The sequence below is a fragment of the Aaosphaeria arxii genome (genome assembly GCF_010015735.1).
Source record: "Aaosphaeria arxii CBS 175.79 unplaced genomic scaffold BU24scaffold_6, whole genome shotgun sequence".
In the NCBI taxonomy this organism is placed as follows: domain Eukaryota; kingdom Fungi; phylum Ascomycota; class Dothideomycetes; order Pleosporales; genus Aaosphaeria; species Aaosphaeria arxii.
In genome coordinates this window covers 919,423-945,530 of record NW_022983479.1, presented here as the reverse complement: position 1 = coordinate 945,530, position 26,108 = coordinate 919,423, and the positions used below count along the sequence as shown (strand labels likewise).

Here is a 26,108-nt window from a genome sequence, read left to right as displayed (position 1 = left end):
GGCTTTGATTAGAGTTGAGTAGTGAAAAGAGCACATCAACAATCGAGTGAGCGAATTAGGCATGAGTGAAACACGGCGACATTACATTCACTACTAATCAACGATTCTAACTTCCCTAGCAACCGCATTGCACAGCTCAACAGCAATTCCAGCACCAGTGAGCACGTGGATCCATAACCTCTGGGTATCACTTAGACGATCATTTTCACTCTTGACCTCTGCGAACTTTACTATACTTTTCCTCTGCCCATCTCCCTTTTCACTTCCATCAACTTCCTCTGTTTCCTTCCATAGGAACAGGTCTGGGACACCTCCTCCTCGCTGTGCATAGTCCTGTGCTATTACTTTGCAAATGGTAGCGAGAGCCTCGCCCTCGAAACACCTCGCGATCTCGAGTAGATCCTCAATCTCGAAAGTCCAGTCAAGGCCTACAATGCAAGTTTGGCGCTCATTTTGATCATTCCAGACCCGCTGGATAATAGACTCGGCATCGCCGTTTGAAATTTCGTTAAGTCGATGATTTATTTCGGACAGCCGCGAAGGAAAGAAGGCATCAGTATGAAGATCTAATGGACAGGTCTGATAAGGAGTCTGGAAAACGTTCGGAATATATGTAAACATGATATCACAGAAGAGATAGGCAAATAGTGTACGAACAATGCCACCTTCGCTGTGATAACCTTTCCAACCTTGGTCGCGGTAGTGTGAGAGGCACATTTCTTCTACAGAACACTCTCCGCCTTCCCGTGGGTCGATCCAGATAGTTTTCGCGCCTCGCTTACCACTGGGATTTGAGGAGCTATTTCTTCTGCTCAGAGGCTGTTCACGCTCAATCCGAATGCCTTCGATTGTAACCTCGGCTGGTTTGGCGAGACGAACGTGTCCAAAGTTGTGTTGTGCCCGCTTGGCTATCTTGAGACTCTTCTCTATCTTAATTATGCGCTTCTGAAGATCGTAGTGATAGATTATATGAACCAGTGGATCTTGCAGTCCGTCTTCGCAGGTCTTTAATGCCACTCGCTTCCAATGCTTTGTCTGGGCATCTTCACTTCGGCCTTCATTGGGCGACAAAGCTGCCATGTAGTGCTCCTCTAAAAGAGCTTTGCGTTGATACCATGCACCGCGCCTAGCGTGATGGAACAATCGCTGTTCTAGCAACTCAGCATGGCGTTCATGCTCATGCTTATGTTCCTTCCGACGTGCAAGGACGGAGTTCGCTTTGTGTAGAATGCGGGTGTAGACCCAGGCTGGAGAAAGACGCCTGAGATATGCACCCTCACCACTATAGTATATGCTGGCTTCCTTGATTTGTTCTTCCTTCAGCAGAGCCTTCCATCGTGGGTAGACTTCTTCAGATATGTCAATGATCTCCTGGTAGCCCTGTTCGGTAGGCCTACCGTTGAACTCCAGGATGTTATCAATGCGAAATTGTGTTCGTATGGAGGCCTCAAATTCCAGTAACAGTGAACGCGATGCAAATATGTTGGCGGATCGAGACACGATGTATTCTGGGAAATTGCGCCGCGCTATCTTTGCGAGAATGATGGTAGTGAGAGATTTCTCAGTCCATTCGGTGGATCGATAGAAGACTAGGTGAACTCTCTCAAATAGTCTGAGAGGCGCCAGAGATAGCCGTATACATGGACCAGTTCCACTCATAATCTTGCGAGTAAAATGCGTGTCACGATTGGCATCCGTCGCAGGGTCCTCCACCGGCTCATTCTCTGGAGTATCCAATCCAGAGGTTGACGATCGCCTTGATGATTCTGTATCAGACCTTCTTAGTCCAACGAACCCCAAACCGACCTGTCTTTGACTGGTTCTCCGTAGCGCCTTGAGCAGCTCCTTTTTGTTCTTCCCTTGAACTTTAGCGTCTTTCGCGAGAGCTTTCAATTCATCAAGTTTCAGCAAGGATGAAGCCTCCTCCAAAGTATTGATCTCATCTTCTGATCGATCCGCAAAGGTAAATGATGTGCCTAAAGATGTCCCCGCCGGCGGTTCCAGCTCGCCAGGGTACGCTTCGACCTTCGACGATGCTTGTGGTAGGTCCCGTACACGTTGCAAAAGCTCGATCGCGGCGTCAGGGTCGGATATATCGCTATGGTATCCAAGATTTCGTATTCTATGCCACGCAGAGGTTTTGCGCAGGAACAATCGTACGTAGAGATACTGTGCCTCGTAGGACAGATCTCGCCACTGCCCAAATGCATCCATCTCAGCCTCATCGAACAGATGGCTCTCCTCATCTAGAACGGTGTCTAGCGCTAAATTGAATGCGTCGACGTATAATGAACTCTTTCCTCGTATCCACTTTCTGTCTTTCAATCGCCCCTCTGCATCGCCGGTATCCGCGTCTTGCGACGCCTTGAACGCTTCATACTCCTCCAACGCCTCAGCGTCCGTCTTCACGGGAGGTAGCGCGCTCTCAAGATCCGTCTTCTTGGTGGGTCCTGCATCCTCCTCTACTATGTCATCCTCTTCGGCTTCGGAGTCAGGAATTCCTCTGCTGTCAAACTTAGGCGCAGGTGGAGGTTTCGAGGGAGATGGGTCGAGCTTCGGACGCTTCGCAGGACGTGATTTCTCGGGTGAAGACTGATTCGACTTTTTTAACCACTGACCAAGCATCGAGTCGTGATCTAGGGGATTGCGGGCTCGAAAGGTGAATATGACAAAGTGTGAGGTGGTTCGTGGACCCCTCAATGACGATGTAGCCTAAGAACGCGTTAAGGCGGCTCTAACGCGCTGTCACGAGACCTAGGTCGAAGCCCCGATCCGGAAATGATAAACATCATCGATTCGAGGAATATAATTGTGGGCCAACTTCTTCTAGTATGGTATGGCCTGGAGAGATGGTAGGAGAATGTTGAATCTTTCTTCAAAAGGTTGGTCTTTCGCAAATTACGCATGTTGCGATGAACTGGATTTCTTCAATAAAGAATATCTAGCATTGTCCAACTTCTTAGTAATTGGATACCTACCTAACCTAAACCTCGTGTACACTCAATATTTGCTCTACAATGAGAGAGGCTGACTTGATCTCAGCAATCATCAGTTTACGCCACTAGACCGAACCCCCCATCCCCCTAGCATCAAGGGTCCGATGTTATGCCATATATTTCTTAACTAGATACTGCATAACCTCCTCACTAACATCATTCCAGATGCCAGTCTGCGTCTTGGTGCTCTCGTGGTGCTCTGTAGTTACAATGTCGAAAGCATGCCCTGCCCATGGTCCACGATGCCAGGTACTTCCTTGAATACCAAGCTGATTAGTGCCATGTCTCAAATCCGATGGTGTAGTCCACACAGCACGGAGCGCAACGATATCCCCAAATGTGATTTGACGTTTGTAAAAAGGGCCAGACGTTTCTCTTACGTTAAGAGCATCTCCCCTCACATACTCTCGGGTCGTTAAGTTCCGCAGAATCCATACCCGATCTACTGGGTAGAAGCTTGACCCTCTGTATATGTTACATTCCTCGGGCTCATGGATGATATCGTGAAAGAAGTCAATGCTGTCAACGCTCTTTCCGAGGCCGAAGACCCTAGGGAGGCTGGCACAACCGCCTACCGTCCAATCTCCATCGTCGGGGGATTCTTCACGCTGGGAGGAGTCGGCGTAAGTTCTGGCAGTGGCGTCACCCTGTGTTGGTTCGCGGGTTTTCAAAAACATGAAGAATAGTCGCTTGCCGGCCCAAGTCCCTAGCTTCTTTTGATATCGTCGTTGGATGATTTCACGAGCAATCCTGCAGATCCCGCGGTCTAACAAACTCAAATAGGCGATTCCTTTGGTGTCCGCCCGTTGTAGAATCTGCTCTTGGAGCTCCTCGGGCAGGTTTCGAAATAACTTCAAGTTCAACTGGGGCATATGCGTAGTCTTGTCGCCATGGTGAGTTGTATCGTTGACTCTTCGCCACAGAGATGTTTTCGATGAATCTTCTTGAAATGTGAATTTCTCTTTCAATAGCTCCTGATCGCCCGTATGGATACTGCTATTATGGGTACTCATGCCATCTAATGAGATTTCGCTTTAGGAGGGGTAAGCACTTCACTTCCAAAGGGGCATGGCAAACATACTTCTTCGTGGTCCATAACTGTTTCAAGCCCTTACGGCCTTCGCGCATCTTCTCTCGGGCCTGGAGGGCAATTTTTTTGTCGGTAAGCCTTAGAGTGCTGTCATTCTCACTGTTCCTTGTCAGAAAAGCCACTCACTAGGGCACAACGTTGACGTTGCCCTTAGGATTACAATGACATACTGGATACCTATGGTTGGAACTGGAACAAGGATCTGGTTTTCCACAAAGGAGGCATCCCATACGTGAACGTCGTAGAATTCTCGTTTGTCGAGTACAATAAACGAGAAATCATTCGGCATGATGTTGTGACCTGAAGTGTGGTGTAAACACTTCAATTCGTGGGCTAGAATTTTGGCTTTTGTGGGAATTTCAAGGATGATTTCGAATTTGGAGTTGAGCATGAGCCTGACTGAGATATTGGCACCTAAGAGCACGTGGCAGATAGCGCAAGGGTGTTCGATTGTGAAGACAGAAAGGCTGATTAAGCAAAGGCAACACTTCCAGGCTACACTTCCAATCACATGAATCAGCCTAAAATCAGTTGAAGGGATATTGGTAAGATTATAAAGGTATGTTGCGTTGGTTGTGATTCAAGAAAGGCCAAGTGATTCTACCGAACGATGGTATTATTGACACATGTCTTTACATTACCTTACCGAGCATGGTGCTCAGCATGGAATCAAAGAGTAAACTTGTATGAAAAGATGAGAGGATGACCGATTAATGGGACTGCTTCGTTGATTCGTTGCCAAGCTAGCTATGAAATAGTCCAACATGTATGCTGATGGTATTGAACTACAGCTGTGTAAATGGCGAGCCATCAGAGCTACCCGAATTGCAAAGAGGACCGTGAATATGTTGGAAGGAGGCCAATGATGCATTCTAGGTGCTTTCACTACTTCCCAGGGTTATACGTAGCATTTCCCCGGCCATCATTGTAATAAGTCGAACCCTATTGCAATGTCAGCTTATTTCTCGGTTTCAATCAGAAGTACTGACGTTAGGGTTACTATAGTAGTATGAGCCATTGGTGTTGGAATAATGGTAGGAGTTTTGATTAGTAGCAGACGGGCCGTAGTCGCGGTTGCAGTAATGGTTGCCCTGTACGACGATCAAATCAGTGAGAAACTGGAAACACTATAGGTATGTTTTTGATGGTTTCACAGGATGAAATTACCTGACTGTTGGTACCGGAGCTGGTCACAGTGTAGCCTTTGCTGCCACTGCTTGAACCTGAGTTTCCAGATGAGCCCTTCGTCATGGTTGCTGCTCGATTTTACTTTGGCTGATGATGATTTAGTTGCCTATGTTCTGCACTTCTGTTTGGATTACAGTGAGCTTGTATTGCGAAGGGAATGGAGGTTTAAATAAGGCGGGGCTGGGGCGGGGTCATATCTCCCCCGATCTCGCCGGATCCTTCACTATCTTTAGGTTAGTGAATGCTGTGCTTTGTCGCATGAGGCTGATCCGAAAATAGTAATCTGGGAGCCTGGAGAGTATTATGTAAGGAGCTCTCGATGAATGTTCTTTACTTTTACCACTACTGGGCAGTACAAGTAAGGACTGAAGATCGTTGTGATAGGCTATTCATTTGTTTGTATGTACTTAATGATTGGCACAGGTACTGGTACATCAGGTACACACACTGGAATAGTACAATAGCTATTGGGCACTTAATGCGCTGATATAATACTAGATCCGTAACCCCGCGTTTTATGAGCTTTGAATCCGTACAAGAGTTTAATGATAAATACGTGGGCATCGGGAATATCACTGGACATTGATCGATTGATTGATTGCTTGGTTTATTTAGGTAGGCTAGGTTGGGATGTACGTAAATTTTCGAGAATGCAAAAGTCTCACCTATATGAGGTCGTTGTCAGATTTAATACCCGTATTTCAACATGATCCAGAAGAATAATACGTATTGCAGACACAAGGAATGTCAATACATCGTATCCGTACTGGTCGGCACCCCACTCATGCATACGGATGTCGGCATGATCAAAACGCATCCTAGGCGTTTTCCTCGAAAAAGCAATTCATGATCCCTTCGTTCCGCACGATGACGATAGTAAAGATATGAAGAACCAGGCATATCAGCAGTAATAACAAACTTCAATCATTTATATTGCAAACCTTACACCTCAGACGTCGATGGAATATCACCAGAGATGAATCCGAGCTAACCTGATTCGGCAGGTGAGCTGGATTTTAGGGCGGGGCCGTCGATGTCTTCTCCAGTGGCTTCACGTGGACTTCAACCTACTGGATAGCAGCCTAACTCACGGATTTTGGTAATTATATATAAGGTCTCGGTTGTGTCAATCCTTTTCCCCCTGGAATCCAACCTCAACTACACCTCGGACCGTAAACATGGCCCAAACGCCAGTCACTGGATACGCGCATGACGACGCCTGGGACACAAACTGGCTCAAGGTTGACGACACACACGAATTGTACTATGAGCAATACGGAAAGAAAGATGGAAAGCCAGGTATGTTGGACGCTTACCAGCGCTAGAATGAACCCGCTGTGCCTACACACCCTTATCATCATTGAGCCATCGTTAACATATATTACAGCCATCTATCTACACGGAGGTCCTGGCGGTCACATTACGAAAGGCAATACTTCCTTCTTCAATCCTGCAGAGTATCGTGTAGTTCTTCTCGACCAGCGTGGTTGCGGCAAGTCTCGTCCAAATGCAAGCACTGTCGACAACACCACCTGGCATTTAGTCGCCGACCTCGAAGCCCTGCGTGAGCATTTGAAGATCCCCAAATGGCATGTCGTCTTCGGCGGATCCTGGGGTAGTACCCTAGCTCTAGCGTACGCTCAGACACATCCCAATTCCGTCGGCTCTCTTGTCCTACGCGGAATCTTCGCTGTCCGCGACCTGGAATTGAAGTGGACAATGGAGCCGGGAGGCGCAAGCATGCTCTACCCAGATCACTTCGACGAGTTCGTCAACTTCCTGCCGGAAGAGGAACGTGCGGATCATGTTGCGTCGTACCACAAGCGGCTCATGTCTGACGATGAGAGTATCAGTCACCCCGCAGCTACGGCGTGGAACAAATGGGAGATCTCCATCAGCACCCTGTACCCAAATACCGCGGGCTTGACACAGCTTGATGATCCGACATATCTACTGGCGCATGCTAGGACGGAAGCGCATTACTTTAACAACAAGGCATGGTTAGAGGAGGGCCAGCTGCTTCGCAAAGAGAATATTGATAAGATGCGACACATCCCAGGTATATCCACTTCGCAGCCCTTGAGCCCCTTATAACCTTGAGATAACAAAGGCTAAATTACATATAGGAACCATTGTCCAAGGCCGTTACGATGTGGTGTGCCCACCCATCTCTGCTTGGGAACTCTACAAAGCCTGGCCCGAGTCTAAGTTGCATTGGATATCTGATGCTGGGCACGCCGCTACGGAGCCCGGAACGAAGAAGAAATTGATCGAGACCACCGACGAGTATGCGTCGTTATCGATCTAGTATAATCTACGGGAAAAAGAAATATAGCGATTGGATCACTGTTGCCATACTTTTCAAATTCACGTCAGTGACCAGACAAGTGACCATGCACCAACTTATGTTTCTCAATCTGCACAGGAAACTTTATCTCATCGGAGACATCAATTGCAGTCATTACAAATTACTAAATTCATCATAGATCTATGCCTCACAAGAACACCGCCGCAACAGCAGCACCCAGCCCAACCAACGGAGCCGCAGTCCTCATCGGCACCGCAGCCCCCGTCCCAGTCTTCGTCGTTGCCACATCCCCCGTCGCAGCCGAACCCGCTGCCCCAGTCGTCGCCTTCAACTTCTCCTCACCCGCCGTAACCACCACCTGATAAGAAATGACCTGCCAAACATTCAGCACCGTGGTGCCCATCCTCTCACTGTCCGGCACCGACCCAACCTTGCCGTTTGACAAAGTATTCTGGCACCAGCTGGGGTCCGGAGTCGGCGTCGGTTTACCATCAATCAGCGTGAGCTCCGTCGTGACCACCGCAGACGGCGAGTTCATACCCGCGCTGTAGGTGAAGACTTCAGTGCGCACGATGGGCGTGCTGAAACGCTGATTGAACACACTCCTACAGACGTTGTTGCGCGCGAGGTCGGCGCCCCACGTCCAGGAGCATGCGGGAGGGCTGCCCGCGGTTTTGATCTCGCATGCGCCGTGGTAGGAGAGGTCTAATGACTCGGGTATGCCTTCGGTGTACATGGTGCTCACGCCGAGTTGATCGCTCGTCGAGGACTCCCAGTAGGTTGGTCCGACCGTGATGGTGTAGGTCTGCCCTGTGCGGATGTTGTGGGTGTTGCTGGGGTTGGCGGTGTCTTCGTCGTATTCCAGGGCGAGTGTCGTGCGGTCTTTGGAGACACCGATCACAGAGGCGAGGTAGCCGTATTTGTCGGGCACGTTTGCGGGCTGCCAGATGCTGGTGGTGAGGTTGGCGGAGGTTGTCGCCACGAGGGCGATGAGTGGGAGAAGTAGTGACATCTTTCGTATGTTTGATGTTGGACCAGGAGTGAACTCAATACCCAGGGCGAGAAAAATTCATCAACATGCGAATAAGACGGAAATGCAGAAAATATATAGTATCGTGATCTAGTCCAGGGTCGCATCGCGAAAGGGTCATCGGCAAATATTAAGCATATAAGCCTCGCACCGCCAGGCCGCGCTCGGTTCTGCAGGCGTTTTACCATCTAACTGTTCCCCCGGATAATAGCAAGTCCCTGCCGTAAACCACACGATGTGGGCATAGTATTTGTAGGCAAGGGGACAAGCGTAGGATCGCAGTTGTGAGTTGTAATTTGCGCGGAGGTCGTGATTGGTGGAGGATCGTTCCTGGGGGCCTTGCAATTCTCGTATCAGGGCCTGACACTTCTAGAACGGGTTCCCCGTTCGATGGTAGAGTGTCTAAATTTGGTTTTTAGAAATATCCCAAAGTAGATTTCGATAGTTCTGAAGGCAAACTTTTGGAGGCAAATACGACGACAGCCGAGTTTGCTTGAGTTGGGAAGTTGGTACTCCATATTGCATAACTATTCAGAGTATGCGATGAGTTATTACCAGGTGGGTATCTGTAAAGAGAAATGGAGACTGAATTTAGCCCAGGAAACTAATAAGTCTCCACCCTTCCTCTTGGTCCCCATAATGATCTGATAAGTTAGTTATATCAGATGACAAAAGTCGCGATCAATCTCATGCGTTGACAGTCTGAAATGCGAATACACCATCACAGACCATGTCACAGTCGACTTCACATCAACCCCATCATGATCAAGTGTGAGAAGAGCGAACTATTTTTAAGCATGCATTGTCTTTACTACCATCTACACACATTACGTTTTTCTCCAGCTAATCATACAATAACCTAAAATGCTTTGCTGCAACCGAAAAGGAAAAGGCCTAAAACAAGACAGCGCCATAGCTAAAAAGCACACAAATCACACTGACAAAGGAAATAATTTTGTTGGGCTGTACAAGCCTGGACCATATCCCAAGAGGGAGAGAAAAGAGAAACTCATCCAAAGAGAGCCCGCATCGGGGAACAATCGGGATGAGAGTAAGGTAAGGAAAAGGACAGATGATTGAGAAAGAAAGCATTTGGGTTGTCGTTGAACCCCCCGATCCTCGGACAACATGACATTCTTTCTTCTTTCGCCGTGCCGCTCGCCTTTAATCCTCCTCTTTTCTCGATTTCGATGGCGGGTTCCCAGAGTAGTAACGTGGGTTGTGGGCGTTTGAGATGGTGAATATGAAATATGGTGTGGTATCATATCATAATATCGGAATAAAACACAAGATGAAGGAAATGTAAACAGAAACGTTCGTGATCCAATCTCGATCCAATGGAAGGGCAAGCACTGCTTCAGCTAGCAATCACCGAACACTCAGAAAGTGTTACGATGTTTACTTGCCGCCGAGGAGGCCGCCGACAATGGGTAGGTTCTTCGCACCGCCGCCACTCTTCTTCTTCTCCTTTCCGCCACCGAGGACGTCAGAGAGAGAGCCAAGTCCAAGACCACCAAGGAGCTTATCAATACCTAGACCGCCGAGCAGACCGTTGACGAGACCTCCTAGACCGAGGCCGTTGAGGAGCCTACCGACAAGGTTGAGAACACCTGTGAGGAGCAGGCCAACGGCAGCGATGATCTGGAAGAGAGGCTCGGTGAGGAGAGCCCAGAGAGGGTTGAGCTTCTTCTTGGCATGGGGCATGTCAGCGATCTTCTTCTTCGCGTTGTCGATGGTGGTGACAACGGAAGTGGTAATCTCCTTGAGGAGATCAGCAAGACGGTACTCCTCGGGAGTGGCCTCGCGGGTCTCTGCACGACCCTTAGCTTGGGCGGCAATGCGACCATCGGGGTCAAGGCCTCGGAGGGAGCCATTGCACTCCTGGAGGATACGTCCACCTTCTTCGATGAGAGGCTTGACGTTGTTGACAAGCTCCTCTTCATCGAGCTCGTCACGGGGAGTGCGGTCAGCCGCCTCGATGTACTGAGGTCATGTTAGTAAAGAGTAACATAAACGAATTTAGAATTGAACATACCTCTGTGATTTGCTTGCACACGGGCTGAATGCGCTCGAGAGTCTGCTGGCAGATGTTGGCCATCTTGTTGGCAAGCTCAGCATCCTCATTGGGCTCCTCCTCTTCCTCCTGGATGTTCTCGAGGAGAGTAACCTCGCCGACCTTGTTGCCATCGTTGTCAATGACATAACCGTTATCATCGATCTCAAGACCAGCACAGTGGCCAAGGTCACCAGCAGTGAGACGGCCAATGACATCGCCATTCTCATCACGGACCTCGCCCTCCTTGTTGACACGCATGCCAGCCATGGGGTTGATGCGGCGCTCCTTCTCTTCGGGCTCCCAGCGCTCAGCCTTACCAATGACATTACCGTTCTTATCATTGATGTCTCCATCCTCGTCGACAGTGTGGCCGACAAGTTTCTGGATGTCACCTTCGATGACACGACCAATGATAGTGCCATCAGGAGTCTGGACAGTTCCATCCTTGGCCACCGAGTTGTTATCGAAACCAGCGAATGGTCCCTCAGGGCCAGAGGAGGCTCCCTGGACAAGCTCAGCACGGCCAATGACGTTGCCGGCATTGTCCCAGATCTGTCCCTTGCCATCGACCTTCTTGCCGACCATGGTCTGAGGGTCGCCCTCGGCGACACGTCCAAGGATGGTGCCAGAAGAATCGACGACGTTGCCTGCCTTGTTGACAGTGCAGCCAGCAAGGGCAGAAAGGTCGATCTCGGCCTCTTCCTCTTCCTCCCATGGCTCGGCGTGGCCCTTGACATTGCCATATTTGTCGATGATGTCTCCGTCTTCATCGACAGCGTTTCCGACGAGCTTCTTGGGATCGCCCTCGGTAATCTGGCCAACTCTGTTGCCATCGGCATCCTCGACGAAGCCATCCTTGACGACGCGCAAGCCCTCAAGACCAGCGAAAGGTCCCTCCTGCTTGGTGACGCGCTCGTTCTCGGGAATGAGCTCGCAGCGGCCGACAACCTTACCAGTGTCGTTGTGGATCTGGCCCTCGCCATCAGACTTGAGTCCGGCAAGGTCCTTCAAGTTGCCCTCAACGAGACGGCCAACAGGGATGCCGTCGCTGTTAACGAGGTAGCCCTGCTTGTTCAGAGTGAGGCCATCAAGTACGGAGAGGTCATCGGGGATTTCCTCCTCCTCCTCGATTGGCTCAGCGTGGCCCTTGACGTTGCCGTACTTGTCAAGAATGTCACCGTCTTCGTCAACAGCAAGACCAACAAGACGCTTAGGGTTGCCTTCAATGACAGTACCGACGATGTTTTCGTCTTCATCGGCAATGTATCCATCCTTGACAACACGGAGGCCTTGGAGACCAGCGAATGGTCCCTCAGGCTTGGACTCGCGCTCCTCCGGTGGGATGAGCTCGACACGGCCAATGACCTTGCCCTTGTCGTTCCAGATCTGGCCTTGGTCGTCAAGTTGCTTACCAGCAAGCTCCTTCGGGTTACCCTCAACAAGGCGGGCGACGGGAACACCTTCCTCGCCAATGACATTACCCTGCTTGTTGACAGTCTTACCCTCAAGGTCGGAGAGGTCAATGGCCTCTGCCTCTGGCTCGGGCTCCTCGTCAGGCTCCTCCCAGCGCTCAGCGTGTCCAACGACTGAACCCTTCTTGTCGATAATGTCACCGTCCTCGTCAACGGCGCGGCCAACAAGCTTCTTGGCATCGCCTTCAACGACCTGACCGACACGGTTGCCGTTCTCGTCTTCGACCCAGCCTCCCTTTGTGACAAGGAGACCTTCAAGGCCAGCGAAGGGAGCCTCTTCCTCGGCATCCTCCCTAACAACAGTCTCAGCGCGGCCGATGACGTTGCCCTTGTTGTCCCAGAAACGTCCCTCGGCATCAGCGGTGATGCCAGACTTTGAGAGCTTCTTGGCATCACCCTCAACGAGCTCACCAACAATGTTACCGTCAGCGTCGATGAGTTTGCCGGCCTTGTTGACAGTCAAGCCCTCGAGAATGTCAAGTGGGAGCTTCTCTCCGACGGCCTCCTCAGCAGCCTCTTCCGCATCTTCAGCAGCCTGTTCGGCATCCTCGGCGGCCTCCTCGGCCTCGCCGACCTTCTGCTCGACAATTTGAGGAAGAGTTCGGACCTTTCCAATGACGTTTCCGTCCTTGTCGAGGACCTCACCCTTCTCATTGATCTTCTTGCCAGCGCACTCCGCGATATCACCTTCGGCAAGCTCACCAATGGGTTCGCCATCCTCGTTCAAGACCTGGCCCTTCTTGTTGACCTTAAGTCCATCGAGGATGTCAAGGTCAGGCGTGATTTCGACCTCCTTGACCTCTCCCTCGGCATCTCCGAGCCTCTCCTTGAGGGCCTTCAAGGCTTCGAATGCAGCCTCGCCAGAGACAACCTCGACCTTGCCGATGACATTGCCCTCCTTGTCGAGAACCTCGCCCTTGTCGTTGATGGTCTTGCCGGCGCAGTCCTTGAGTTCGCCATCCTTGAGCTCGCCAATCTCTTCGCCCTCCTCATCGAGGACCTTGCCCTTTTTGTTGACTTTGAGACCTTCCAGGATGCGGATATCGAGAGCACCCTGGGCAGCCTCCTTGAGCTTCTCGGCGCCACCCTCTGCGAGTTCGACCTTTCCAAGAACGTTGCCCTCGGAGTCCACGACCTCACCCTTGTCGTTAACAGTGAGGCCCTTGACATCGTCGAGCTCGCCTTCGGCAAGCTGGCCGACGACTTCGCCCTCATCGTTGAGGATCTCTCCCTCGGAGTTGACTTGCATACCCTCGAGGGCCTCAACGCCGGGAAGTTCGTCCTCGATGCCTTCGACTGCCTCCTCGGCAGTGTCCTGGGCGCCCTCAGCGACTTCACCAGCCTGTTCAGCAGCGCGGCCTACAAGGCCACCCTCCTCTCCCTGCTCGCCTTCCTCCTCGTCTTCATCTTCTTCCTCGTCTTGGTCAACGAGATCAGCGGCATCGGGGTGGAGTTCAGCGCGAGCAATGACGTTACCATCCTCGTCGACAATCTCGCCCTTCTCGTTGAACTCCAAGCCTTGGATTTCAGAGGGGTCGCCTTCGATCAAGTGACCAACGAAGTCGCCGTCCTCATTGAGGATCTGGCCGGTCTTGTCGGCTGTGAGGCCCTTCAATATGCTGATATCGGGCAGCTTGGGTTGTTTCTGAGCCTTCTGGAGCTGGTCCTTGGCAGCCTCAGGAAGGAGCTCGGTGCGGCCGACAAGGTCACCGTCATCGTCGAGGATCTCGCCGTCATCGCCAATCTCGTATCCTGCGAGATCTTCGGCATCACCTTCAACAAGGCGGCCGATTGCGTTGCCATCCTTGTCATTAACGATTCCCTCCTCATTGACCTCGAGGCCCTTGAGAATGGAAAGGTCGGGCAATTGTTGTCCGGTGGTGTCCTCCACAGAGGTCTTGACGTCACTTGCGGTGCCCTCTGCGGTCTCCCGAGCTTCCTCAGTTGCGTCACCGGCGGTCTCTTGGGCGTCTTCGGCAGCGTCACCAACGGTGTCCTGGGTCTTCTGTGCAGCTTCGCTAGCGGTGTCTTGCACATCACTGGCGGCCTCCTTTGCCTCGCCGGCGGGGTCCTGGGCTCCCTTCTTGGCCAAGTTTGAGGCTCGTCCAGCGAGGCCACGGGCGCCGCTCAAGGCACCCTCCCCGGCCTGCTTGCCGCTCTCGGCGGCCTTGCTGGCAGTATCTGTTGCGTCGTCTTCGGTGTTTTCATTCGTGTCGGCCTCATCGCCGGCCTTCTGTGTTGCGTCATCAGCAGTCTCCTCGGCGTCGTCCTCGACCTGGACGGCGGTCTCTTCGTCGTCCTCGGGTTTAGGTTCAACCTGCTCAAGGTCGTCGTCACCACCGGCTTGTGAGACCTTTCCTGTGGTGCTCTTGGCGGTGTCCTCGACCTGGTCCTTGGTGTCCTTCACGTTCTCTGGTGCGTCCTCTGCCTTTTCTCGCAGAGTCTCGTCTGATGGCTTTTGAGGCAGACTGGGGGTATCTGCCTCGTCGACATTCTTCTTGCCCAGCTTTGGCGCAGCCTGCTGGGGCTTCCTTCCGAGCTTAGTGGGAGTGCGGGGGGTATCACTCTTTCCTGCAGCTGGAGAAGGCATGTTGTCTTGATTATCTTCTTCTTCGTGGAATAGTTTTCGTGGGTTTTTGAATGTTCGTTGTGATGAAGCTGAAGCAGTGCTTGATATGGATCGTGATCGGATTGAACGGGGGGAGTTTCTATTAGGCGTCGGGGGGAACGAGTAATAGGTGTAGGAATTGGATGAGTTTTCAGTCATATATCAATTGACGAATTGGTTCGTCTTTATTGTACAGGCGGGAGTATGGAAATGGCTTGATGGTGGGATGAGCAGCTAGGATTTTATGGGAGCTTTGGGAAATGAACCGCCGCTTTTGGTTTTATGACGTATGAATTAGAGCTTCGACTTGCGCGTACAAGGGTGAGCTCGCGCCGCAAATGTGGTTTTCTATGAGGACGAAACTTGTTTTGGCGGCTTTGATACAGGTGTTGTGTGCGACAGAGCTGCAAGGTCGGCAACATCATTGCGTCACAGCACCAGCATCGAGCGGGGCGTGAGCTCCCTGGCGCGGATGGCATAGAAGGCATGGAAAAGCATGGAGAGCAGTAACACTGGGTCCTAATGGGCCTACTGGGCCAGGTTGGTGTCATAGGAGCGGGTAAGTAGCACATGGGGGGGCTGTGGCTGAATTAGGATGCGGGTCGCAATCGACGATGCATGAGGTTGCATGATGTGGGATGGACTTCTGCCAAGGTAAGATGTAGGGTAGTCGGAAACGAGTGGATCTGCGTGCTGGGAACGACTACAGATTACGGAGTTCTGGGACGAACAGTTGACGACGGGTCGAATCCTCCATGCTGGAAACGAAAGGAGCTAGGTAAATTACCCCCGTAACAAAGAAGAGGATGATGGCAAAGGGACATCATCCATCATCCTCCATGGCATTCTCAACCAAGCTAGTCCGTATATTGTGTACGGAGTACTCACGGTTTACATTACCTGCTGCTCTTCCCATCTGAATACTTCGTTTTCACTGTCTTTCTGGTCCCCCCCATTTCTCATGTTCGAGAGGAGAGGTATCATCTAGTGCAACAGAGTGGGAAGCCTGCAATGCTAGGCTCTAGCGTACGGTTGGTACACGGGCATGGAAGGCTGGTAAAGAGGCCAGACCCCGATCGACGGTATTCTGGTGAGCATCGACAGGTTGGTGTGAATCGAAGATGAGACGGGCCTATCAGGACGAGGCATGTAACATAGTGACGATCAATCCCCATTCTTTTGACGTGCCGTGTCGCAGGTTTGTGAGCCACCGAAAAGCAGGACCAGGAATGGGGGAGGGGGAGCCGTCGCCGCAGCTGAAAGGTGGTGGGAAAGAGGAGAGACAGAGAGATGGGATGGGATTGTTGGATAGGAGTGACGTCGTTTGAGGCAGCCGCTTGGTCCATGTGTATCAGCCAACGGCCGGGATGAGCAGGGATAACCCATGTCGTGTACTCTCGCTTACACGCGTTCGAGGACTAGCGTTCTCGCGTCCATATGCCTTTCCAAACCTACGATGTATCTGTCTACAAGTGGATACATCCTCATCTCATCGTTCGCCATCAATAGCTCCACAACAACACAGGTATTCCGTATGTACGATGGATTTCCATCATTGTCATCCCATTATTATTGGAACAATATGTCTTGACTCATGATAGTTCCGACTTCCCGTTCTACGGCTCGTTTCCGTCTACACACCCCATCATTCAGTCCCTGCGTTCGTTGCCTTCCATTTCCGCCTATACGACAACGAAATACATTTGCCCTGGTGCATTACGTTCACCTACGAGTACCAGTACCCCTTCTCCATATCACGATATGCAATTCAAAAATAACTCTACGCCACTAGCATGCTAATCTGGCATCTGCCCATCCATGCACAGCAGTCTCGCGTCCCACCGTCCTGGTCCCTATCCTCTTACTCGTTGCACGCATCTAACCACTCGTTGATCCATTTCACTACGGCGGCTCAAAAGAAACGGTTCACTCAGGGGCACTGGGTAGCGGCATCATGGCTTCATAAGGTTTCACGCCAACGGTAACGAGGTCCCATCCTGTCCCGCCTCGTTTGGTTTGTCCCGCTCATTGAGCAGGAACAAGCCCAAAGGTGATATCTCTCACGAGTCACGGCACAGGTCAGTTCATCTGCTTTGTCTTCTTGTTCCTGGTTCCTGACGATTGAACTATGTAATGCGGAACGAATATGCATTCTTGTGGATCCTTCGTATGTTCCCGCTCCACGGAACAGAAGCAGGGCAGGATGGATACCTGTAACAACGTACCCGCGCTTCTACGTACCACTTTCACAAATTCCATATATATGACATGACATCGACAACGTCTCCGATGATGATGGCATGCTACACAAAATCAGTAGCCATGCCATGTCGTTCCACACAATTAGAGAAGTTCCCGTACCATTCGCAATGTTACCTACGCGTGGACGCATGCTTTCCCCTCCCCACGCCGAGAATCTTCGATATTGACTCCGTACCACAACATCATTACCTCCGCACTTTGTACGAGTATAACGGTTTCAACTCTAACTCACAGTCCCCCAAGCATCGTGATTGGATAACGCTCTATCTACTCAACCCGCGACGTGCAACCTGCGCACGTACGCAACCAGAACCATGGATAGCGAATTAGAAGCTCGGGCCATGATGATGTCAGAAAGAAAGTTTACGCGGGGCAAACGGGCTGCCATCCCAATGCGTTCTAGCTCACCGATCATCAATTGGATGGATTCAACGGCAAGGTAACACAAACGCTCGCTCCGATCGCACGCGTTTAAGCTTGAAGTTTATTTCTGGTCTGGATTCTGGTTCCTACGGCCCGTGGGGCGCGAGACACGAGTCTTGTAATGGCTAATACTTCTTGGAGGTCTGAATAGATGATAAGGGACATAGAAGGTGGAACTTTACAGTGACAGCAATGATGAAGAAAGTGAATATTTATAGTCGGTCGTACAGAGTATATACCATTAACTTAACATACCATATGTGCAAGAGATCATTAATGCATGTGAGAGCCGGTCAAGGCGATTACAGGTATCTCAGAAACAAGCCAAAAGAATAAGCAAACAATGAAAAGTCAGATGCAGGAACGCCCAAAAACGTGCAGCATGCTATGCACTGCATCTCCTAGCACAAATTGCCATGACCACCAAAAGCAACAGTAACTTCATCAGGATGAAGCTGCGTCCTTCCTCGTACCGTCCGGAGGAATCCCACTCTCAACATCCTCACCGGGGCTACTCAGCACCTTCTTCGCCTTGTTGTCCTTCGCTTTAGCAACCTCGTCTTTCGACGAAATCGACGTCCCTCGCATTCGCCTCCACAGCTTCCTGTGCCAGCTCTTCTCCCTTCTCTCCGCCTCTTCCTTCTCCGCGTTCTCAGCCAGTAGCTGCCGCTCACGCTGCGCACTCTTACTCTTATCCAGCTCCTCCTCTTTCTTCTTCCTGTGTTCTTCCGGATGCATGATCTTCGTTTCCGCATTCGACGCATGCTGCACGCCATGCTTAAACTTCCTCCGCGTTTTCACGTAGGCTTCGAGGCCGACGAGCACGGCGTACGAGCGCGAGATGGACACGCGCGACATGTCGACGCCGCCGGCCTGGAGGGAGTGGACGAAGGCGCGGAAGTTCTTGGTCGGGGGCCGGTAGTGCCCGGAGAGCGGGGAGAGGCGGCGCAGTTGGCCGTCTTTGACTTTTATGAGGCCCGCGGCGGAGATGCGCGCGCCGTGTAGGAAGGAACTGTGTTGGAAGGCGCCTGATTGCTTGATGCCGATGTAGAGGCGGAAGGAAGTGTCTGCGACCTGTGGGGTTGGGTTGTTAGGTAGGGTTGAGGTAGGAGGGGGGGGGAACTTACAAAGATCCATGTGTTGGGTTTGACGGAGCTGCGGAGGAGGCGGTTGAGGATGGTAGCGGCGGATACGTATTTGATCTTCGCGAGACCTTTCGCGTTGTTGAGGTCACGGTTGACATAGTGTTCGCCTTCGACATCGCTGTGTTCGCCTGAACTGGAGAAACTGGAGCTGCTTGAATCTGAGCTCGAACTAGATGTCGAACTCCTCCGGCTCCGGTTGTGATGATGGTGCCGAGGATGAGTTTGGCCAGTTCCACTTTCTATCTTGCCATAGGCGGCATACGTCGGGGCGCCTTCGTCCGCGTGTACGATGCCTTCCATGCTGTCTTTGTAGTCCGGAGACGTGTGTACACGCTCACCGTTTTTGGCCCAACATAGGCGACCATCATTGTCGATCTTGACCAGGTATTTCATGCGCTCTTCCCTTGTAAGATACCGGACCTGCTCCTTTTCCAGTCTGTCCCGCGACACTGTTGGATGCTCGAAATCTTTCCCACCTCCGTCGTCCAACCAGTAGAAGAAGTTCTCGTGAGTATCCGTTTTCTTCCATTGATCGTGATAGGCTCTGAGATTGCTGCCGTATCGATGCTTCTGGTCCACCATCTCCAGGAAGTATTGTAGGTCCATCATCTTGGCCGTCTTCTCTCGCTCAGCTTTCATTTGGGCCTTCCTCCTCTTGTATTCCCCACGTTGTTCGTCAGTCATATCATCCTCATTCTCAGAAGGATCCTCAGGATCATCACCGCCAGCCCTCCTAGCTATCTCGCCCACTCTCTTCCAGTTCCTACGCGCAGCTTCGGAGGTGGCTCGTGGGCGGTCTTCCGGCGATGACGGTTGGCCGGTTTGCTGTGATCGCTCCGAGGGAGAAAGAGGCCGTGTTACATTGCGCCATTTTGCTTCAAATATTTAGTATTCTTGCGCTCATTATGAATTATAGGGAGGGGAGCTGACCTTCTTTGATGGCCTGTTCGAATTAGCGGATGGCTCCAAGACAATGCGGAGAAGTCTGTACGAGACAGACCGGATGGAGAACTTCATACCTCGGCCCATCTTGAACTGGCATCGAGTTCCCATCCCTTGAGTTTCCTTCTCTCTCTATATCCTCGATAATTGCGCTGAATCAAGGCCGCGGCCTTTTCCTTGTGTTCGTGCTCGTCTTCCCCACTTCGTCTTGGTGCTTCGTTACCTCCGTCTTTCTGCTGCTCCGTCTCCACCACCTCCTCTCGCGCCCCTTCGTCGTGCACACCTTCGACTTCGTCGGTTCGCGACATATGAATGATAATCGGGAATTCCACCACCACTGGGAAAGAGTCCAAGAAATGCAAAGCGCGGGGGAGGTTGTCGAAAGACGAACGCTGATGTGGCTCAGGTGGCTAGTGCCGATGCGCTAGTCATTTACCAGTAAGGACCCTGCCAATCCTGGAAACACAATGTTTAATCCCTGTTTTCCAAGACTCCAACGGTGGAAATCAACTAGTGCCGGGCCTCTTACGTCATTTCGCAACTTCAGTCCATCTTCCTCAATATCCCGCTGCGATTGCGAATAACATGCTGCAATTAATGTCTTAGATAGATGCAGAAACCTACGCTTGGAATAAGTACAAGATGCTGTCAGTTGAGGTACAAACTTGAACTGTTACCAAACACAAACAAGTAGCGCAAATCGTCAGACTTTGTTCCCATCAGCCACACCGTTCCCATGACGAATACAGGACTAAAGCATGTCTTCAAGGTACTGAGACGTAAACTTGCATGCTAGCATCTGTCAGATCGGCGATTCACGTTGTGAATTCGCGTTGTTTGTTCCACAGCTTTCCGGGGTTTTCAGCTAGTGTGGTTTTTCATATGCTTTTGATGTTGCACGACGGTTCTGGTACAGCACCCGCGGCATCCCGCGATCTCCGGACAAGACATCGATATCTGTGTTCTTCAATGCGGTCGTGATTTTTCAGGTACATAGTGGCATTTTTGTACGGTTGCGAATGAAGAAATAGATGATAACCGTGGATGAGGACGGAGAGTCGGGGGTTGTTGGTGTGGTGATGGATTGTTATATTGTATCATCGTGAGGTCATTACTTGTTGAGAATGAGCTGCTTGCAGTGCAATGAGATGTCGCGTTCCTGGCACTTGGGTATTGAAAGAAGTGATATTCAGGGCTTTTGTTAAGGCGGCGAGGGTTCGTGTTGTTCAGTTGATCCTTTTGTGTTGGTTTATTGATGGCTTAAACCACAGTATGGAATATGAAGTATCACACAGAAGAGAATATATTACTACAAAGACTGAGGATGTCCTACATCACGATAGATATGGACGCGGCATTTAGAAAACTTTCATCTCTGATATACTACATGTCAACACCGCCCACTCTTCTGTTTACAAACATACATGCACAAGTAAAGGGATAAATAATCGTGTAAAACAATCCTTCCACAAACACTGGCTTACGTCAAACTTTATCTAGTCCTATGTGCACACAGATATACAAAATGATTCAATACCTCAAAGTAGAGATATCAAAACAAATCTTCCTCATATCGCATCATCTCTCCTTCAGCAGTCGGCCACACAGGTCATTATTTCAAAGCATAATCTAATCAAATTTCTTAACATATATCGTACTTTTGCTGCGGGCCAGAGCTGTAGTTTTTTCACAAATCCATTTTCTACTTACACTTGTCACCCCTAACTTGAAAACAAACCCCCTATAGACTGGGATATGTGTGAAAGAGTAGCGGTGCCCTTTTTCCCCTACGATTATATGTGACTTTGTCTCTGCCCTATTCTATATCTATAGTTAGTATATGGATTCTAGGACAGTTTATGTTGTGTGTCGCCGATTTGCACTGGTAATCAAAACAACTGTCAAAAAATCACACGTTGTGGAAATACACAGTACACACATTGGAAATCAGATTCGCGACCGTACAGGCATGCTTGAATTTCATTTAAATTTCATCCAGACCAAACTTCCAAGATTCGTCGAGTGTTACAATGAAGAATTAGGTTACCAAAGATGGAAGACGTGGACTGTTTTTTGCCAGAAACAGTTCAGTCGCGCTCAAGGGGACGTTGGCTTAACATCGAAATCTAACCGGAATTCATAGACATTCCATTCTCCCAGGTCGCCATTTGTGCAGGCGATGATCTGCAGGTGTGGGACTTGGAACAGCTGACGGAAGTATTGAATATTATCGCTCTTCCACATCTCCACTTCGTCGGGCGACATCTGTGGCCACCCACTGTACAGAAAGACGTGTTTAAGCGCAACCAGTTCCTTCAAGCGGCAAACGCCTTGTTCGGTATCATCTAAATCCCCGATGGCCATATAATCCACATAGAGTTTCTTAATGGCTTCCTTCTGGATCTGAGACCTTTTCTCGATCCAGGCCCCAATCTGCCCACTTGTGAACCATGCGAAATTAAACAAAAGCTTGGTGTATGGAAATAATGCCGTATCTGCGTGAATTTGCCGACAGACGAGAATGAGTCCAATATAATTGAAGGCACGAAAAGAACTGGAGTCGGCGTAGTATATCTCAGAGTCATCCAAGTAAACTGAGCCCTCTTCGAAGTAGTATTCATATATCTGATTCCTCAACTCGGCCGGAAGGCGGAGAAAAGGCGACTGCTTTTGATTGAGAAGGGTGCTGCCAATATTCAGTTGAAGCTCTCGAGAAGTCCGATCTCACTCACATCGTGTTTTGTACGTCACTGGAAGTCTTGTCCTCCGCGTTTGTGGAGAGCTTGGGCCCAGGTACTGGTTTTTGCTTCCTGATCCCTGCTGCCGACCTTCTGATCGGAGTTCTGGCTCTTTCAGCCTCATCTGGTTTTTTAGGCGCCATGTTGTCGTGGATGTGCCTGGGGAAGGTTGTTGGTGAGGGAGAAGGTTGTTGGTGCGGGAGAGAAAGCGGTGAAGAGTGAGTTTGAGCTGGCCCTCCTTCACTATTTGGCAACCGAGGGCAGGAATTATCAGACAGCTGAGTGGGGGAGGAAAATTGCAGGCCACAGCGGAGGCTCTCAAGTGAATCTGCGTCAGGTCTGCCTTGCTTTCACTACCTCCCACACATGTGATTTACTGGGTTTGCTCAGATTTGCCTAATTTATCAGGTCTTTAGAAGAAGATGCAAGCTAGGCTATTGGGAGGTCACTCATGGAGTCTTGGGCGATCTGTTCAACTAGGCACGAGATGATTTCTGCATTGGTTTGTGGGCGGTCACGAACCAGGTCAGTAGGATCATACATTCTGGCCTTCACTTGAACTACTACTGAGCTCACACTGTAAGTTTGGATGCTCAAGACGACATTAGGGCAGCTGTGCAAGTACATTGAAAACACCTTTTCATTCAATACCATTCTCACAGCCGGTTTGCATTAAGTCGACTTTTGAATCCACACCCTGAATGACCATACCGATCGACACAATATTCCCACGCTAGTGTAACCTGATCTTCGGGTGCCTGGATTGAATTTCCTTGGGAAACAGTACTCTCTCGTCTTTTTCGTGATCCTAGCTCAGTAGAACATCCGAGGCGATTCAAGGATTGTGAGTCCTTGCCGCCTTATGCATGCCTATTCAGTGTGTACGGGAGATTGGGCCCGGGGTTGAAGTATCAAACGTACATCGTCGCCTTCTGCATCCCTAATTCTTGCTTCCAGATGGCTGGCACTTGCTGGGGCTATGTACTTAACCATGTACTTAACCATGTAATCCGTACCGTCGATGTACTTGAGGTTTGGGAAGAAGGCTCTGAGCGGCTTGCGTCGCTCGGCGAATATGGAAACCAGGTGGCGGTAATGCAGCCTAATACAATGCACTGCTCGTCTCTGCGCTGGCCGCCGTGCTTTCATCCAAGGCGTGAATGTAGAATTCCCGAGAGCAAGGTCAAAGCAGAAGGTATTGTAGACGTACGGCAGCAAGGCAGTTTCGACATAAATTTGCCGCGACACTCGAAGAAGCCCAATATTTGGCTTCTCAATCGACCTGCTCCCGCGCGGAATCTCAACACCATCGTAGAAAGACAGGAAATCTGTAGCATTGCCGGAGGTGCTCGCAATTCGACGAACGATGGAGATGTCATATCCGCCTAGGGCGTACTCGTAAATTTTACATCGAATCTCCGCAGGCAGGCGTAGCAATGGCGATCCCAGTGAGTTTTCTCTCGAGCTTTACTCTTGTCAGACTTGTAGCATAAAGCTTGATAACATCTTTTCACTTACATTTGGAATCGAGGTGACTTTATAGATATCCTGAGGTCGAGCATGCCGTTGCGACGTTTCTTCATTGGCGGCCGAGAGTCGTTGCCGGACTTAACAACTAAATTAGCATTCAGACCTTTCGCAATCATGCTGCGGCTGCTTGTCTCCGAGCTCCTACGGCGTGGCCGTTCTGTGAGTGCCATGATCCGCTGCCAAAGGTTGTGAATTGCAAAGCAGGCACGGCTCCAAGCAAGCAAGGTATTGGGCGGATTGGGTCCTTATATACCACAGTGAAAACGAGCAGCAAGAATCACTCTAGTGATCGAGCGCCGCGTCTTGGTAGGGATCAAAGTGGACGCGACAGTGTTTGGTCCAGGCTTCACTATAAACAACAATCACCTCAATTCACTTTCTTTCACTTGTTGCCCCCCACTACTCATAAAAGTACAGATTGTTAGGCCACTTGTTCTCAACCATTCCTCCATTCGTGACCCGAGCGCCTACTTCTCAACCTCTTTGACCGTGCTGTTTTGGCCACAACGAACAACAACCGAGAGCAGCCACAAGCAAGAAGAATAGCCAACCTCAATGTGCGAGCAAGAAAAGAGTATCAAACTATCCAGCTCATGGTCTAGCGACCATGGCGAGTACCCCGCAGAATTTGACTCAAGCAGTAGTTTCGTCCTTGCTACGCTTTGGCGACAAGTCCGCATCTCAACAAGGCACTGAGATGTTGCCTCCGAACTACATGATCAATCTGGTCCTTGAAAAGACACCGAGACATCTCATCAAGATGAAGCGCAACCAGGACGGTTTGCTCGATGCACGCATCCCACCTGATGATCCCCGTGCCACAATGCAAGTGGACCAGTATGACTTCAACGACGTGTCGCTGACTTCTCTAGTGCTGAGTGGAACGCTGTGAACTCCCCTTTGCTCAAGCTCCCCGGGGAATTGCGTAATCTTATCCTTACTATGGCTGTGACGGGTGGTAAAATCCACACTTCCAAATCTAGGAAGAAGGACCCTCTCCCTTCCCCTTCACCAGCAAAGCGAACGACCACAAATGGAGCAAATCGGCCTCCAAGAGTCTACAAACCTAGAATCAACGTACGTGAAGGAATGCCATTGGCCCCAGCAACTTGTCGCCAACTGTATCTTGAGATTGGGCTGCGTGTCTACTTCGGAAATGAATTCACGTTTACAAACGTAAGGACACTATTTAAGATATGGAACCACATGCAACACATCCATCGTAGAGCTATCAGAGAGATTCGGTTCCCTTGGTTTCTTCCTAAACCACTATACTTCGGCAACTTGTCTGATTGTGGTTCGCAGACAGTGATCAGGATAGAGGTGACCGATCTTGATCTCGAAAAAGTACGAGATTCCTTTCTTCAGGGAGTCACACTCGGCCCGCCGGCCACGGTTCACTTTAGACAGGAGCTCGGTCTACCTTCCCGAACATTGGGTTGCAGGATTGAGCTTATAGCCGTGAAGTCTAAAGCAAGGCTATCTGAAAATCCTACATTGTCAGAAGTCACCGAGGCCATTCGATTGGAAGAACATGCCATTCGATTGGAAGAACATGCCATCCGAATGAAAGAATATGCTATCCGATTGGAAGAACATGCCATCCGATTGAGAGCACATACCATCCAAGTAGAAAGACCTGCCATCCGATTGGAAGAATATGCCATCCGATTGGAAGAACATGCCATCCGATTGGAAGGACATGCCATCCGATGGGCAGAAAATAAATTCTAGAACTTCGACGCACTGTTCTTGCCACAACAACATCCTGCAAGGGATATGCAAGAAACTCTTTTCATGCCTAAGCCGTCATTTATAGAACCACTCCTGCGGCTCACGAACACACTCTCCCAAACAGCCAGTAGGTACGAAACCGATACCCCCAAAATCCCCATCAACAACTCCACTCCATCAACTTCCAATCACGAACGAACGCCCGAATCCGAGCACATTGATTGATCGAGAGACATGTCGAGAGTGTCCGGATCAATGAGCACGCCGCCGTCAGCAAGGAACATCTCTTTTCTTAGACTCACTTCATGTAACAAATAAGTGCACCATTCAAGACTAAAATTACCATCCTTTGGAATCATGAGCTATGTTGTGATAAGTGAAGTGATTAATTGCCTTTAGTCTGTTTTATAAAAGCTTGTGATGTATGATTTCTCTTATGCTTTAGGGTTTGTGAGAGTTACAATCTCTATCTGAAATGGAAACATCTAATAAAATCGAAAAAAATAGTACCAACATCTATACTTGTTCCATTATCTATCAATGCTATGTATCACAAGGTCAATAATCATCCGAAGATATGGCAATG

At 50.1% G+C, this 26,108-nt stretch overlaps 9 protein-coding genes across 9 annotated transcripts; 2 read left to right on the top strand and 7 right to left on the bottom strand.

Moving 5' to 3' along the window:
- Nucleotides 1–81: 81 nt before the first annotated feature.
- On the bottom strand, nt 82–2,768 carry BU24DRAFT_424425 (uncharacterized protein). Its single transcript, XM_033528499.1, has one exon. The coding sequence runs from the start codon at nt 2,623–2,625 to the stop codon at nt 94–96; it is 2,532 nt and encodes an 843-aa protein (XP_033381764.1). The 5' UTR covers nt 2,626–2,768; the 3' UTR covers nt 82–93.
- Nucleotides 2,769–4,628: 1,860 nt separating this feature from the next.
- BU24DRAFT_237470 (uncharacterized protein) lies at nt 4,629–5,050 on the bottom strand. The gene has a single exon (XM_033522252.1). The coding sequence runs from the start codon at nt 4,955–4,957 to the stop codon at nt 4,745–4,747; it is 213 nt and encodes a 70-aa protein (XP_033381763.1). The 5' UTR covers nt 4,958–5,050; the 3' UTR covers nt 4,629–4,744.
- BU24DRAFT_424424 (uncharacterized protein) lies at nt 4,632–5,498 on the bottom strand. Its single transcript, XM_033528498.1, has 3 exons — nt 5,254–5,498; nt 5,076–5,177; nt 4,632–5,028 (listed from the first exon to the last, which is right to left on the bottom strand). The coding sequence occupies exons 1-3, from the start codon at nt 5,335–5,337 to the stop codon at nt 4,972–4,974; spliced, it is 243 nt and encodes an 80-aa protein (XP_033381762.1). The 5' UTR covers nt 5,338–5,498; the 3' UTR covers nt 4,632–4,971.
- A 954-nt stretch (nt 5,499–6,452) lies between these two features.
- On the top strand, nt 6,453–7,582 carry BU24DRAFT_464206 (peptidase S33, proline iminopeptidase 1; the record flags this gene model as incomplete). The annotated part of the gene is made up of 3 exons (XM_033532187.1): nt 6,453–6,573; nt 6,662–7,333; nt 7,401–7,582. 3 exons carry the CDS (start codon nt 6,453–6,455, stop codon nt 7,580–7,582), a joined length of 975 nt encoding a protein of 324 aa, XP_033381761.1.
- Nucleotides 7,583–7,755: 173 nt separating this feature from the next.
- BU24DRAFT_424422 (uncharacterized protein) lies at nt 7,756–8,955 on the bottom strand. Its single transcript, XM_033528497.1, has one exon. The coding sequence runs from the start codon at nt 8,592–8,594 to the stop codon at nt 7,770–7,772; it is 825 nt and encodes a 274-aa protein (XP_033381760.1). The 5' UTR covers nt 8,595–8,955; the 3' UTR covers nt 7,756–7,769.
- A 1,055-nt stretch (nt 8,956–10,010) lies between these two features.
- BU24DRAFT_411160 (uncharacterized protein) lies at nt 10,011–14,730 on the bottom strand (the record flags this gene model as incomplete). The annotated part of the gene is made up of 2 exons (XM_033526033.1): nt 10,011–10,595; nt 10,648–14,730. The coding sequence occupies 2 exons, from the start codon at nt 14,728–14,730 to the stop codon at nt 10,011–10,013; spliced, it is 4,668 nt and encodes a 1,555-aa protein (XP_033381759.1).
- A 7,175-nt stretch (nt 14,731–21,905) lies between these two features.
- BU24DRAFT_331283 (uncharacterized protein) lies at nt 21,906–22,208 on the bottom strand (the record flags this gene model as incomplete). The annotated part of the gene is made up of 1 exon (XM_033523035.1): nt 21,906–22,208. A coding segment is annotated over one exon (303 nt), but the record flags the coding sequence as incomplete, so codon positions are not given.
- Nucleotides 22,209–23,128: 920 nt separating this feature from the next.
- Nucleotides 23,129–23,958, bottom strand: BU24DRAFT_464201 (uncharacterized protein; the record flags this gene model as incomplete). The annotated part of the gene is made up of 2 exons (XM_033532186.1): nt 23,129–23,723; nt 23,777–23,958. 2 exons carry the CDS (start codon nt 23,956–23,958, stop codon nt 23,129–23,131), a joined length of 777 nt encoding a protein of 258 aa, XP_033381757.1.
- A 437-nt stretch (nt 23,959–24,395) lies between these two features.
- BU24DRAFT_411156 (uncharacterized protein) lies at nt 24,396–25,522 on the top strand (the record flags this gene model as incomplete). The annotated part of the gene is made up of 2 exons (XM_033526032.1): nt 24,396–24,625; nt 24,661–25,522. The coding sequence occupies 2 exons, from the start codon at nt 24,396–24,398 to the stop codon at nt 25,520–25,522; spliced, it is 1,092 nt and encodes a 363-aa protein (XP_033381756.1).
- Nucleotides 25,523–26,108: the final 586 nt, after the last annotated feature.

Excerpts from the sequence above, each read along its gene's own strand:
- BU24DRAFT_424425 (XM_033528499.1), bottom strand. The coding sequence starts at position 2,625 with ATGCTTGGTCAGTGGTTAAAAAAGTCGAATCAGTCTTCACCCGAGAAA.
- BU24DRAFT_237470 (XM_033522252.1), bottom strand. The coding sequence starts at position 4,957 with ATGCATCATTGGCCTCCTTCCAACATATTCACGGTCCTCTTTGCAATT.
- BU24DRAFT_424424 (XM_033528498.1), bottom strand. The coding sequence starts at position 5,337 with ATGACGAAGGGCTCATCTGGAAACTCAGGTTCAAGCAGTGGCAGCAAA. Across the intron at positions 5,178-5,253 it reads GCTCCGGTACCAACAGTCAG|GGCAACCATTACTGCAACCG; the intron begins GTAATTTCATCC and ends ATCGTCGTACAG. Across the intron at positions 5,029-5,075 it reads ACTACTATAGTAACCCTAAC|GGTTCGACTTATTACAATGA; the intron begins GTCAGTACTTCT and ends ACATTGCAATAG.
- BU24DRAFT_424422 (XM_033528497.1), bottom strand. The coding sequence starts at position 8,594 with ATGTCACTACTTCTCCCACTCATCGCCCTCGTGGCGACAACCTCCGCC.